The sequence below is a fragment of the Acomys russatus genome, chromosome 14, assembly GCF_903995435.1.
Source record: "Acomys russatus chromosome 14, mAcoRus1.1, whole genome shotgun sequence".
NCBI lineage: Eukaryota > Metazoa > Chordata > Mammalia > Rodentia > Muridae > Acomys > Acomys russatus.
The window spans coordinates 34,163,964-34,178,341 of NC_067150.1; the positions used below are offsets into that span (position 1 = coordinate 34,163,964).

A 14,378-nucleotide genomic window follows, 5' to 3' on the forward strand; every position below is an offset into this window, starting at 1 on the left:
CAATGAACACCCTTTGGAAGGAAAACTCCAAGGGAAGTTTAACACCCTCGGGGCTTCCTCTTCCAAGGCTTCTGCCTAGGTGTCCTAGACTTTGAGGGAATTGTGCAACTGTCTCAGCTGAGACATCATCTCTTCTTGGGGACACAAGGCCCAGTTCTGCATGTTGATCTACTCAGTAACTTCTTGGCAATGCCCAACAGGCAAGCATCCTGCCCAAGTGGCTTAAATCCTGCCATATGTACTATTTATTAGGGCAAACGGGAACTCTACATGGAAAGGGTGTCGTTGCCCCAGCTCTAGAAACACCTCTGGTACCTGTGTCTAGACCAACTGCGTGACCTAGGTACTAGCAAGGATGGGAATATCTCGTCTCCTTTTCCTTTGGCTTAAACAGGCTGAGGAGGAGGCAGGGGGAGCAGGGCTGTAATTTTTGGAAGCTGCAGCAATCAAACCTATAGTAGATTTCGAAGGGAGGATCCAATACTTGTATTTTTCAAACTTGTCTCACTAGGCTGCATATATGGTCATTTTCCCACAAGAGTCTAATACAAACGCCTAGTTCATACATAGCTCCTCTACATTTGCAAAGAACTGTCCTAATGTTGAATCATTTGCCCATCAGAGCTCTAAGAGATTGACCATTGCTGTATCTCCTGAGACAGACAGGCCTGTCCCGCAGAAGCAGGAGCAGGGCAGAGCAGGAGGAGGACAGAGGTTGGGAAAGCTGGGAGCAGAGAGCACAGAAGGAGCCTCCTCCTTGGGGACTTTACAGCAGGCCCTATTTGCATAAATCTGCATATGCTTTCTCTTGGCCCAGCCACTCAATCTCAGTCATCCTTCAGGTCAAGAGTTTGTTTTGCTATAAATGATCAAGATTGTTTCCTTTGTTTTTTCTTTTTTCCTTCCTTCCTTCCTTTCTTTCCTTTCTTTAGTCTTGGCTTTCTTCTGTATCCAGACTCTAGAGACAGGACTTGTAAGGCTTCCTGCTAGGGTCTGCCTGGTAAGGCAGATCTTCCTGGTTGTTCTCCTTGCCATCAGAAAGGGCAGATCTGTTTGGAACCCATACAGGATTCCTCTGTGTGGCTGAAGCTATCCTGGAACTCCCTCTATAGACCAAACTGGCCTCAAATTTAGGAAGCCATATGCTTCTACCTTCTGAGTGCAAGGATTAAGGCCATGTGCCATCACCACCACCCAAACCCCTAGCCCTATGTCTGCTATGGGGCCTTACCAGACTCCACTAACACAGCGGGTGGACAAGGCGCGAGGAGCGATGGTGGAGCCTTGCTGCATGAAGCCTCCAACTGGAAACCAGAGGCTGTTGCCTAGGGAGTACTGGTTGATCAGGAGGTTACACCGGCCCTGTGCACAAGGATGTGGACTGTACCATTCATAAGGAGTTAACCTGCAGGAGAGAAGACCACATTCCTGTGGTGAGAAGGGTAGACATGGGATGCTGGGAAGGGGCACAGCTCATCTTCCTGGCTATACCTGTGTGATAGGTCAGCTACTTACTTCCCTTTGCTGTACTTAGATTCTTGGATTTCTTTTTCCCATGGGGATTGGACCAGGTTGGTACTTCTCAAACTATTTGTATTTAATTATTCAAATAAATATCTTTCTCCCCTAAGTAAACTCAGATGTTGAACTCCATTGTTTAAAATGACTAAAAATGATGCCTTTGACAGAAAGTTGTGAGCATCAGGGGTGGGCAGTCTGGAAGGGTCCTTGTTCTTTGATGGTGAATTCCCAGAGACCAGAGAACATTCCCAGGGTTCCATAGGGCCATGGCTTAATAATCCTCAACCTAAACCTAGTTCTCACACCCTGGGCTATATCAGAATTGCCAGGAAGGCTTGGAAAGAAAGAAAGAAAGAAAGGAAGAAAGGAAGAAAGAAAGAAAGAAAGAAAGAAAGAAAGAAAGAAAGTCCCTGTGCAACAAGCCTGTGAATTGTATGAGCTAAAAGCCTGTAAGGTCCTGAGTGATGTGGATGGCACCAGGTCAGTATCCACAGTGACAGCCACCGACTCCCTCTTCTCAGATGCAGTATCCTAGATCCCAGCCTTAGAGATGCAGAGGTCCAAGTCTGAGCACTGCCCCCTGCTGCGAGGTGGCTCTGGTGATGAGCTGGCATGGGCATGGGTGCCTGGAGTTTCATTTTGCTGCTCTAAAACCTCACCTACAACATATGAGAGACGAAAGTACAGCCTTTCTGTTTGAAGAAGCACTGGGGCTTCAGGGTTCTCAATGCCCACATGTGTCTGAGAGCTCCCACAAGCCTTTGCAACTCCACAGAACCCATTGGCAAACCATTGCCCTAGAGCAGGTTATCCCATGTTGGCCTAGCATACAGATATGCCGTCATATGTTTAGCCTTTTCATCCTTTGTGACAGGGTCTTACTCTCACCACGGCTGGCCTGGAACTCACTACATAGCCCAGGTTAAACTCAAACTCATGGGAATCCTTCTGCCTCGTCTCCTACCATGATAGACAAACACATTTTCTGTTGTTGCTGTTGTCATCATCATCGTTGTTGTTGTTTGTTTTTAGCTAATGCCAGATTTGGGGCAGCATGTGGGTATGGCAGCCACAGAGAAGGGTGTGGGAGCTCATTAGTGCATCTTTAGTTGAGTCAGTGTGTGGGTATGGCGGCCACAGAGAAGGGTGTGGGAGCCCATTGGTGCAGCTTTAGTTGAGTCGGGCGCGTGTGTCTGAACAATAGCAAAGCCCTAAGAGCCATTTTAGAGCCTTAGAGGTGACTTGAAAACTGCGCAGACTCCACTAGCACCAACTGTCCACACATACAGGCTCAGCCACAGGGGGCCAAAGAGACTCTCAGAGCAGCAGAGCCTGGATCTCACAGACAGCTTCCTAAACACAGCAACAGACAGTGCTGTGAAGTGGAGAGCGGAAGTGTCAGACAGCACGCGAGCTCCCGCGCCTTGCCAGCTGTCACTGACAACAGATACTTGACAGTGGCGATGCCTATGGGGCCAAGAGGGGTGGGTGGCACACAAGTAGCGAACTTGATGTCTTTGAAGACTACTAGGTGGTCATGGAGGCTGTTTGATTTGGCCTTTGATCACTACGGGAAGAGGCACACTGGGGACCTGTGAGGCTCAGTCCATTCTTGTTGCCTTTCCTGAGAGGAAAGAGCATAGGCTCCCCAATCCATAGAAGGAATACAACCTCCAGAAGACCTTCTCAAAGAGATGGAGCATGGGACAAAGGATGAGCTAGCCCTGATGCTGGGATCTGGAAACAAAGAGAAGCCATTTGCTTTTTTTTGTTTGTTTTTGGGGTTTGTTGTTGTTGTTTGTCTGTTTGTTTTTTAGTTTTTCGAGACAGTATTTCTCTGTGTAGCCTTGGCTGTCCTGGACTCACTTTGTGGACCAGGCTGGCCTCGAACTCACAGAGATCCGCCTGCCTCTGCCTCCCGAGGGCTGGGATTAAAGGTGTGCGCTGCCACCGCCCGGCTCAAGGAGCCATTTGCAACAGAGCCTCTGTCAGATTTCTAGCTCATTCTGAGCTGTTCTCCATTCCCACTCAACAGTCCGCTATGGTGAACTGAGGGTTGAGTGAGTGGTGGGGACTTGAGTGGGTGGAAGGCGGCTTGTCCTGACGTCCAGGTTACCTTAGCTCGGGCACAAACAACTTCATCTATGTACATTCGGAGGGACACCCAAGAGTTCTTCCATATAGCCAGGAATAGTTCCTAGCATCTGGGGACAAGGGAAGGCTAATTCTCCCTAGTCCCTGATCCTGACCATTTCTCCCAACCCAATACTGTGCACAAATGTACCTTCTTAGGTTGCCTGCTATCCTCGGAAGAGCCAGCCTCTGCAGAGGAGGCGTTCTCCCTGGCCCGTGTCACTGTGGCCTCTAGCTCCCCCTCTCCCCCCTGCACTCTGTCTGGATTTGCAGGCTCCATTTCTTGTCATTCAGCACTTTATGGCAGATCCTGGCAAAGACAGATGCCAGGGTAGCCAAATGCACCATGTATAATTAGAGTCATCTTCCTGTCAACCCCCTTCCCTTCCCAAAGCTTCTACACAAGTTGGGGCGGGTGGCTGGGAGGATGCAGGAGGCTAGAGTACAAAACCAAATCCAGTCAAGCAAACCTGTCCACATTGTGCATGGCAGTGAACACATGCATGGACAGATGGGATGGTAGTGTGAGGTTGACAGCTGGGCAGAGAACATTTCAGGCCCCCAGTCCCTCTCCCATCTCTATTTGGCACCACGGTCTGCTAAACCATCTCCTCCCACCACCACCACCACCACCACTCCCACCACCAATCACTACCACCACCACCCGCCCCATGCAGTTCCCAGAGTGGACACAAGGTGGTGGTGTGAGGACAGAGAAGAGAAGGGAAGAGTGCCTTACCGAGCCACCAGGAAGAGGACACAGCTGACAGCCAGATAAGCTAGAAGCATGAAGAGCCAGACTCCTGGAGAAAAGGGGTCCAGAAAGGAGAAATAGCCCGGTCTGCGTCCCTGAAAATGGAGATGAAAATAAGAGTCACTATACATAGTCAGTCAAAATGGCTTTGGGCAGGGTACTGCGTGAGCGTTGGTTTTGATCCTAGCATTTTTTGGTGGTGGGGCGGGGGGGGGGGACCCTATGGGTGATTCTAATGATGCCAGGGATGGTGGTGGAGCTGGGACTGTTCTGAACACCTTGTAAACCCTGAGCTACAGGTGAAACTGAGCATCAGTGTGGCCCTGTCTCTTCCTGGGATGAGGAGCTTTGTGCTGGGCAAATCTGCCAGCCCTTGATACCTATGACACTTGCCTCTGTTCTCAGGGCTCAGGAGAACCTGTGAGCTTGGATTGCTGTGTGAGGGTTGGACCTTAGCATCTTTCTTTAACATCTATATCTTCCTCTTGAGAGGGTCAGTATAGTAGGTGTCCTTGGCTTTTTGCTGTGTACAGTGTTCTCAGACATCGGAAACACTCGTGTTAAGTTTTGACATAGCCCTGAGGGTCTCAGCTGAAATTATGTTCATTTTATTAGTGAAGAAACCAAAGCCGAAGATATGCACCCAAAGTTAGAACGTAGCAAATGGAAGATTTAGAGACACATCTTCTATCTCAAAGTTGCCATCCTGTCCCCCTCACACCATGATACGCTACTCCAGAGGGCGGAGCCAGAAAGCGAAAATAGGTGCCAAGTTCCCAATGTCTCACAAGAAAGCAGACTAGAACGCTGAAGACAATGCCAAAGTGTCTGCTACATTTTCAGCTGTACGGTCCTGGGCAAGCCCCTGATCCTGTCTGGCCTCAGCTAGAGATGGGCGAGATCAGACCCACTTTCCGAAAGCCACAGGCTTGCTTTGTTACCCTGCAGTGAGTATTTCAGTTTTTATTCTTTGCCAGTATTTTAAAAAGTTCACACACACACACACACACACACACACACACACACACACACACACACAGACACCTATGTGCCTATCTTTCTGAAGGAAATGACACCCTACATCAGAATGAGCACCTAGTCTCAACCTGTGGGTTGTGACCTCTTTGGGACGCAACGACCCTTTCACCAGGATTGCCTAAGGCCATCAGGTGTCTACATTACAATCCGAAACAGTAGCAAAACTAGAGTTCTGAGGCAACAACAAAAATACTTTTATGGCTGGTGATCATCACAACACGAGGAGTTGTATTAAAGGGTCATAGGGTGAGGAAGGCCCACTGTCCTAGCTGATCTGGTAGCATGGGAGCTGAGCGGTGGTTGCTACTGCAGATGGGGTGTGCTCTCTCCAGCCCCGTCCCTGTGTCAGCTTTGCTTCTTCTATTTACTACAAAAGCACCGAGCTAGACGCTGTCTAAGGGCAATTTAAAGCAGAACCACTGTGATTTTATGATCTCGGGAATCCAGGCAGTCAGTGGACGGAACTAGAAGTCAGTATTACCTTCAGCCGTTCTATGAGAAGACCCCCTCTAGCACTTAAGAGTATATCAGTCGTAACAGCACCTACCATCTGAATTCCAAGTGTGTCTTATTTACTCTGGGGTCCCAGGGAAACAAAAGCAAAAATACCTGCATCAGCACTGACTAAACCCAACCAGGTCTCTGAGTTAACACTAGTCACAAGAAGCTACAAGGACCTGAGCACCTCTCAGTGCCGGTGTCGGCCCCCATAGCCTTCTGTGTGACAGCGAGAGAGACAGTGCCGAATGACCGCATAGAACCTGCAAGGCCCTGTTTCCCGGTAACTTTAGTTTTTCTGGGTGGCTTCTCGTCCTTTCTCTCAGGAGCCAGGAGGAACATCCTCAACCCACCCACCCAGGGAAGAATTTTACTTTCCCCGAAGGGGACTATGGCTCAAAGGGGGACACACAGAAGACGCCAATGGTTCACCACCCGCCCTGTGACAGCCTTCCAACAATGTGACCAGAACCTCTTAGGCAGCCTTTTATAAAAGTCATTTTCTCTGCCTGTATAGCACAGGCCAGGGAGAGTTCAAGTATACTTCCTCACAGTACACCAATCTTTGATGTACACAGAACACTTGATCAGAATGGTTGGGAAAATGAGCCTGGATGAGAAGCAGAGGGCAGTAACTGAGAGAAAAGAACAGGGGGAAGAGGGCAGGATAGAGGCCAGACCATGAGTGTGTTTGGTCCCATCATTACATAAACCTTCGAACAAGAAACAAGAGCTTCAGGAATGGGCGGGGGGGCTGGCGAAATCTGGGTCCCCGGATGCTCATTCCAGTGCCTATCACAGGATGGCTGTCTTATTCAACACCCTCAAAACCAGTGGCAGACACAGGAAGATGTGGGGCACGAAGAAGCCACCTAGAAGATGGACTCGAAGGAGACCACCTTGTCCGCGCTTCTACCGCAGCAGAGATCACTAGCTTGGGCCACTCTTGGCGTTTTTCTTATTTCCAGACTGTCTCCAGATAAATGTATGTGGATTCTACGTGGCCTGTCAGGACTGTTTTACTCTGTCTTCCAGCTGAGAGGTAGCCAGGAGGTGGGGGGGGGCGCACTTTTACTGCTGCTTTCTGGATCTGAAGTCCCATTAGCTGTACCATGTCAGAAATCTATACCTGATTTTATCCCAAACAGTGAACCCAAGGGAGATGGCAGCACTATTTAAAGTTGCCATATATAGTTAGGGATGATAAGAAATGATGCGGAGCCATGAGAAAAACTCCTAGAGACTTGGGTTGTAAGACGTAGCACATCACACAAACAAGAAACAAGATGTAAACATGGCCTCCTTAGGAAGCCATCAGTAAGGTCTGATTTCACCAACATTTGTCTGACACCATCCTGAAGAGCGAGACCTGGGCAGTCATTTGAGATCTGGTTCTAGATTTAGGCTGAGCCACACTGTTGAGATGACAGCAAAGGAAGCATGTCCCTTGCCAGATTGCAAATGTCAACCATGTTTCCTAGGTGGATGTCTAAATTGCTTTCTTCCCAGGGAACACCCTAGTCAGTGGGACTTGGAACAAATCATGGTCACATGCCACAAGCATTTCTTCGGAATACTAACTGTTTCTGAACTCAGAAGATGTGTGAGGGTGACAACATGTCTTCTGAAAAGACTCGGTACCTCACTCTGTGCTCTTGATTTCAATACCCAGTTTTCCATGCTGACAGACGGAAGAACTGGGAGCCGGGGAAGCTAAGTGTCTCATTCAAATCACTGTGATGGCTTCAATTTCCCTGGTACTCACTCATCAAGCTGTGCCATCGGCACGCTGCACCACTTCATTCTTGTGGCAGCTGTACCATGTCTTGTTCGACTCTTAATTTTTGCAACTCGCTCCAATAAACTCTCTAATTAATCCCAGCCCTTCCACCCAGTGCCAGGAGAATCCTGATTTACTTGGTCCTACCCAGTTAAGGTACTCATGAATGTTATTTATCTATCCTCATCATCATTTATTGTGACCCTGTTGTTTTATAGGCATTTGTATTGATCTATACAATCAATAGAACTGCTGACTGCAATGGAGCCAGTTCCTTTTGGTGGATGCAACCATTCTAAATGTAATGCTTTATGTATCCATCTCTCTCTATATATATATAGCCGTAGTCATAGATCTGTGCCTCAGAGGTCAAGGACAGGACAAGTCCTAGTGGTGGGATTGAAAATTAGAAGCAGTTATCTTGGCTTTTGGACTATGCTTCAATCTGACCTGACCAGAGTTTGTAACGTTGGTGATAAGAGAGCCATAAAAGATTGGTCACCAACTAGCTCATGGTCCTGGTTTGTGGAGGTTGTTTGAATTGCATTATGGCAGCAGACATTCCCATATGAAATATGTCCATTCTTCCTTTTATTCTTAAACATCTGTTAGTTCACTAAGATTAGCTACTTCACCTCTGGGTCTGTGTACTCTTAGTAACTTGGAGGTAACAATAAATCTGACTGTGTAGGGCTATGGCGAGAACTAAAGATATGGCCAGGGGCCATGTCTTTTCTCTCTCTAATGGCAGGAAGCAATGAAAGGACGGCCTGTGACAGAGGAGGGAGGTCTTCCTTTTACACTGATACTTTCCCCTAGTGGACAGAAATATTACTTTCTGTCTCATGCTGACACAGGATGAAGATGCTTGAGGAAGGAGGAGGCCATATGGCCACAACCACTTTCCCTAATTCTCCAAGTCCCTGTGGAGTCACCTGAGTCACAAAGGTTCTCCAGAACTCTCGCAGGAAGCAGCTAGGGCAAACCAGCATTCACCATGAAAGGATGGATCTCGGAAGCCAGTGATTCTCTTTTCTTTGTTTTGATAACTGAGACAAGTAGCCTAGACTGGACTTGAACTCACTGTGTAGTGACTTCAAACTTATGATCTTCTTGTCTCTGCCTCTTGAGTGCTGGGATCACAGCCACTTGTCATTATGCCTGCCTCTGATTCCAATACTTAGGACTCTGTTCCACTTCAGCTTTCCCAAAGAATGAAGCAAGCGCGTGACAGCTACTCTCAGAACTGTGGAAGGGAAGTGTGCCTCATGCTCTTTCTCTGTACATTGCACCAGGGACATCAACTCTCCTTCTCCCCGGGGCCCCATGTCTCCAGCATATCCCTGACAAGGGTGGGCACATCTTCCGTGTACTTTTGAGTGTCTGTAGAACTTAATGGCAGTTTACAGGGCAGTTTCTTGTTAGACAGGCAACTGGTAGGAATGGTCAGTGGTCAATAAAACATCCTTTAGGGTGGAAAGGGGAAAGAAATGGTTTACCTGTAACAGCCTTGGAGAGGCAGAGGAAGTTATATGTGACTGTAAAAGCTCATCCGGTTAATCTGCAGTATGTTTCTTGTATAGTGAGGCTTAGTGTATACTCTGCCTTTAAGGCCAGGAGGATAAAGAAAGAAAGCAGCTACTTCCCTTTCACATAAAACCCCTAGACAGTTGGTTGTCAATATATCTCACATGTCAGCCTATCTATTCTTACTTCATGACTTGGAGGTCTCTCTTGGAGACACCCGAGTTCCCATCCTAGCATCAACCTTGGCTCACTGAGTGGTACCACTCACCATCTCTTGGTGTCTTTTTTTTTTCTTCCATAAAAGCAAAACACCATGATTCACATGAAGGATGAACATGGGTGTTAGTAAAACAATGCTGATGTGACAACCTGGGCTGCTTGAGGGAGCAGCTCACCATGCTGCCACTATTAGCATGACTATCTGTCCAGGGATCTATAAGCCTATTGAAGTGCTATGAAGTCACTCAGCTTTAGGGACTTGGACATAATTCATTTTTTTACCTCCTTAGAATAGAATATTAAGCTAGAAGTGACTCAGTGGCTGGCTTGGAGCTATTTTCCATGTTCCTAGATAGATATTCTGAGATGCAACAGACCATCCTGGAAAACAGATAACATATCCAACAAACGCCAGGCATTAACTCTGTGTTGCCATTTATTTCTCTTACTTTTTAATTACTGCCTGTCTTAGTTACTGTTCCATTGTTGTGAAGAGACGTCATGACCAAAGTAAAGAAAACATTTACTCGGGTCTTGATTACAATTTCCGAGGGGTTAGTCCATGATCATCATGGCAGCATGCAGGTAAGGTATGGTGCTGAGTGCTTCATATCCTGATCTGCAGGCAGCAGCACATAGAGATAGAGATAGAGATAGAGATAGATAGATAGATAGATAGATAGATAGATAGATAGATAGGCAGGCAGACAGAGAGACAAAGACAGACATATAGAGAGACAAAGTCACTAGGCCTGGTACTGGCCTTTAAGACCCCAAGCCCACCCCCAGTAATACATCTACTCCCACAAGGCCACACCCTCTAATCCTGGCCAAACAGTTCTACTAACTGAGGACCAAGCATTCAAACATATGAGTCCATGGAGGCCGTTGTCATTCAAACCAACACACATCTGGTTATTTCCCTTTTTCTTTTATTAGTTTTCTTGAGAGAAAAGATTCTAGCTGAGCGCAAAGGAAAGAAAAAGACCATGGAACTTTCCTACCCAAGGAGTCTCAGCCACTCAGGCTGGCTGGGGACCTTCTGTGGCAGCACTAATCTCACAGATTGAGTCCTCAGATAGGAAAAGACCATAAACAAGCATCAAATCAATGTATGTCCTTTACCATGGGAGACATATCCAAACTACAGCATGGGACAAGTACTTGAAAGCATTTTGGACCTGGAGACTGGAGACCTGGTTTCAGTGCCTGCTACAGTGCTCATGACCAGGCCTACAAGGCTCTGGCCTCCTGCTCCTTGCATTAGAAACCATCCCACCTATTCCCGGCAGTGCTGCACTCAGCCTGAGCCTGTGTAGAAGTACCTCATAAATCAAGAGCTGCGCGACAACATGCTGTATCTTAGACATCAATCCAACCTCCCTGAAGAAGCCAACATGAAATTATTTAAATGAAATTTACCCATTTGGGGGTTAAGTGGGCCAAGTGTTGAATTCCCAGGTTAGGTTCTGGCACATTCCAATAATACCTTGCTACAACACACAGGGAGTGCTTGAGGAGCACAAACTTACTTTAACATTAGTCTGAGCAAAAACATCATGAGGTAAATTGTTGCAGCAAGGGAAAAAAAGATATACTCTGTCAAATATGTTTTTTTTCGAAGCTGTTCTCTCCTCTTCTCACATATAGTTGAGAACCCACAGTATGCATTAGTACCTCAAAACCCTTGAAGACAAAATCCCCTTGGAAAGAGATTGCTAGACTAAACCCTGAACTCCTCATTAAAAAGAAATGGGTTAATTTGCCAGGGGATTCACAGGCCTTGAGCTCCATCCACCCGAGTGCCATCTTGGAAGTATCAAGGCCACCCCGGATTCTAAGGCCCAGCTATGAGTGCAGGGCTTAGAATCACACCTAATCCCAGACAAGGACCTTGATGCTTTCTCAGGTGCATTCTGGGATGGCGAACCTCCACCAACAGTTTGACTAGATTTACAATCCCCCTGAGAGACACAGCTCTGCAAAGGTGAGGGTATTTCTAGAGACTTTTAGCTGAGGAGGGAGGCCCTGCTCTAAATGTGAATGGGGCCATCTCATGGGTGAGAGACTCAGACTTAATAAAAGAAAAGACAAAAGGAAGGCCACTGGTATCCATCTCTCTCTGCTTCTTGATTGCAGATACGTGATGAGCTGCCTCACATTTCTGCTGTCAGACCCTCCCTGATGTTATGGATGCCGTTCTCAAGCTATGTGCCAAAATAAGCCTTCCTTTCCCTCCTTGGTTGCTTTGTCTGGGACTGTGCCACAGCAGGAAGAAAAGTAACTAATACAGATGCTGTGTGCTCCGTGTAGGATGCCGACACTGGGGAAGAGAGCAATATGTTCAGGTGGCAGGTATGGCCCTGCACGGATGGATGATGTATATCTGCCTTTACTTTGTTTCTATTCTTAAGACCAGTTGGGATAAGGAACAGCAATGACAAAAATAAAAATAAATCTATTCATTCTTTTGTCTGGCATACTGGACCTCCGTAGCACAAGTTGAGGTTTCTGGGGCTCAGTGTTGCCCTACTGAGGAGATGGTGCTCACTGATCAAGGACTACTGGATATGGGCTTCAGTCTTCCCTCTCTCCTTCCCATTTTTCTTTTCATTCCTAGCAAGTAATGCTATATGTTTAGAACAATCACATTTTCCAAATCAAAAGTCCTATCTAAATTTCTAAGCTGGAAACATAGGAGCTTCCCCTTAAGGTACCCCATACTGGGGTCTTGTTAAGAAAAGGTGGGGAAGAATACTTGAATACAACATGAAAGTGCAGCCGCTGAGAGAAAGAGAGAGGGAGGGAGGGGGAGAGCATCTGACATTTGAGCTGGGTATAGAAGGGCGGATTGCTTTGTTCTGTGGCTGAGAGGAGAGAGGATGAGTGTGAACCTAGATAAGAAGGTGAGGGGAGGCTGTTGTAACAGTAGACCATGCTAGGAGTTTGGACAGCTGGTAAATGAGTCAAACGATGAGGTTGATATAATTAGATTTGTGAGACAATCAAGCAATCAAGTGAGCAACTCTCAGGCTGCAGTATGAGGGCTGGAATGAAGTGAGGAGCAATTCTCCTGTTTCTACTACATACGCTCATGAACATTCCCTTGTTCATGCAGCAGGCACTGTTCTGAGAGCATTGCATATGTTTCCTCATTTAAGCTTCATGACAGCTCATTTCTATAGAGGAAGAAACTGAGGCACATGCGATGTGTAGCAGCTAATAACTGTCAGATCCAGCATCAACTGCAGGCAACCAGGCTTGAGTCCACGAGTTTCGCCATTATTTCTTACTGAATGCTGATGATGACTTTGGTTGGGACAGTAAGAGAATAAGAGACACTTTTCCATTGAGGAGAATCTAAGCCACTGTAGTGACAGCCGCTGAGATTAGAGAGAAGCAGAAGAAATGGAAATTACTGGGACTTTGAGAACTGTTGGGGAGTGAACAGAGAGGGGTCAGCTAGGGTCACTGAATGGAGGTGCTATTATCTGTGATGGGAGAGAGGGAGAAAGACCAGTTTGCTGAATGAGATTACTCAGACACAGTCTCCAAATATCTCAGGGCAGCAGACCCTCTGGGCAAGCTTCCTCAATAGTTTTCTCTGTCAGGAAGTTCTTCCTTAGATACAATTTAAATCCGTCCTACTGAAAGGAAGCCCTTTCTTACTGTCTCAACCAGCTTGTAATGCTGTTGGGGTTGTCTATAGCTAGGCAGGTGGAGGGGAGGAGCTATATATGAGATATATGCTGCTGGGGTTCAGTGACAAGTCCAGGGTCACAGTGGCATTGTCTAGGGAGAATGCAAGGAGACGGAGAGAGAGGAAGGGTGTAGCCAGCTTTTAGTCAAGGTGATAGAGAGGTGACAGCAACAGCAGGAGACAATGGTGACTCGGGTGCTAGGAATGGAGTCCAGCCAGTCAACAGTACCAGTGCCAAAGCCAGATGCCGTAGCTGGTGTGTCAATTAGCAGGAAGGCTCTGATTTTTGTCTTATAGATAGATGGCTGAGCAGCAACAGATTATTCTGTGATGTTAGGAATATGAAAAATATTCCATAATGGATATTTAATGACATACATTCAAAACAATCTGAAAAGTGTTGGAAGTTCACAAATTGTTTCTGATAATTTTTAAGTTTCAGAAACATTCTAGCCACCACTTACTCTTCTGGAGGCTGTGTGTGTGTGTCTGTGTGTGTGTGTCTGTGTGTGTGTGTGTGTGGTGTGTATGTAGTGTGTATGTGTATTATGTGTGGTGTGTATGTGTCTGTGTGTGTGTGTGTGTGTGTGTGTGTGTGTGTGTGTGTGTGGTGTGTATGTAGTGTGTATGTGTATTATGTGTGGTGTGTATGTATTGTGTGTTTGTGTGTGTGGTGTGTATGTAGTGAGTGTGTGTGGTGTGTACGTAGTGTGTGTGGTGTGTAGTATGTGTGTGTGTGTGTCTGTGTGGTGTAGTATGTGTTTGCCCATGCACGCACATGTGGAGGCCAGATGCTGCTGTTGGGCATGTTCTTTCATCACTCTCCAGTTTGCTTTGGGGATAATCTCTCACTGACCTGGAGCTCATTGTTTCAACCAAAGTGGCTAGCCTATGAGCCCCTGTAGTCTACCTGTTCCCACTTCCACAGCACTGGAATGCAGATGCTGTGAAGAGATACTGTGACCACGGCAACTCTTAGAAAAGAAAGCATTCAGTTGGGGCTGGCTTACAGTTTCATGGGGTTAGTCCATTATCATCATGGTGGGAAGCAGACAGGCATGTGTGTCAGAGCAGTAGCTGAGAGCTTTACACACTGATGCACAGGCATCAGGCAGAGAGGGGCGGGGAGGGTCAGGGGTGGGGAGACAGCCTGGCATGGACTTTTTAAACTTCAAAGCCAACTCCCAGTAACATATCTCTTTCTCAAA

At 47.0% G+C, this 14,378-nt stretch overlaps 1 protein-coding gene across 5 annotated transcripts in view; it reads right to left on the minus strand.

Moving 5' to 3' along the window:
* Positions 1-14,378, minus strand: part of Grik4 (glutamate ionotropic receptor kainate type subunit 4) — a 428,100-nt gene that overhangs the window by 24,477 nt on the left and 389,245 nt on the right. For all 5 annotated transcript variants that reach the window (XM_051156249.1, XM_051156245.1, XM_051156246.1 and 2 more), the window contains 2 exons: positions 4,394-4,503; positions 1,232-1,405 (listed from right to left, as the gene is read on the minus strand). In XM_051156249.1, the coding sequence (XP_051012206.1) occupies positions 1,232-1,405; positions 4,394-4,503 (284 nt within the window). The remainder of the gene's footprint in view (positions 1-1,231; positions 1,406-4,393; positions 4,504-14,378) is intronic.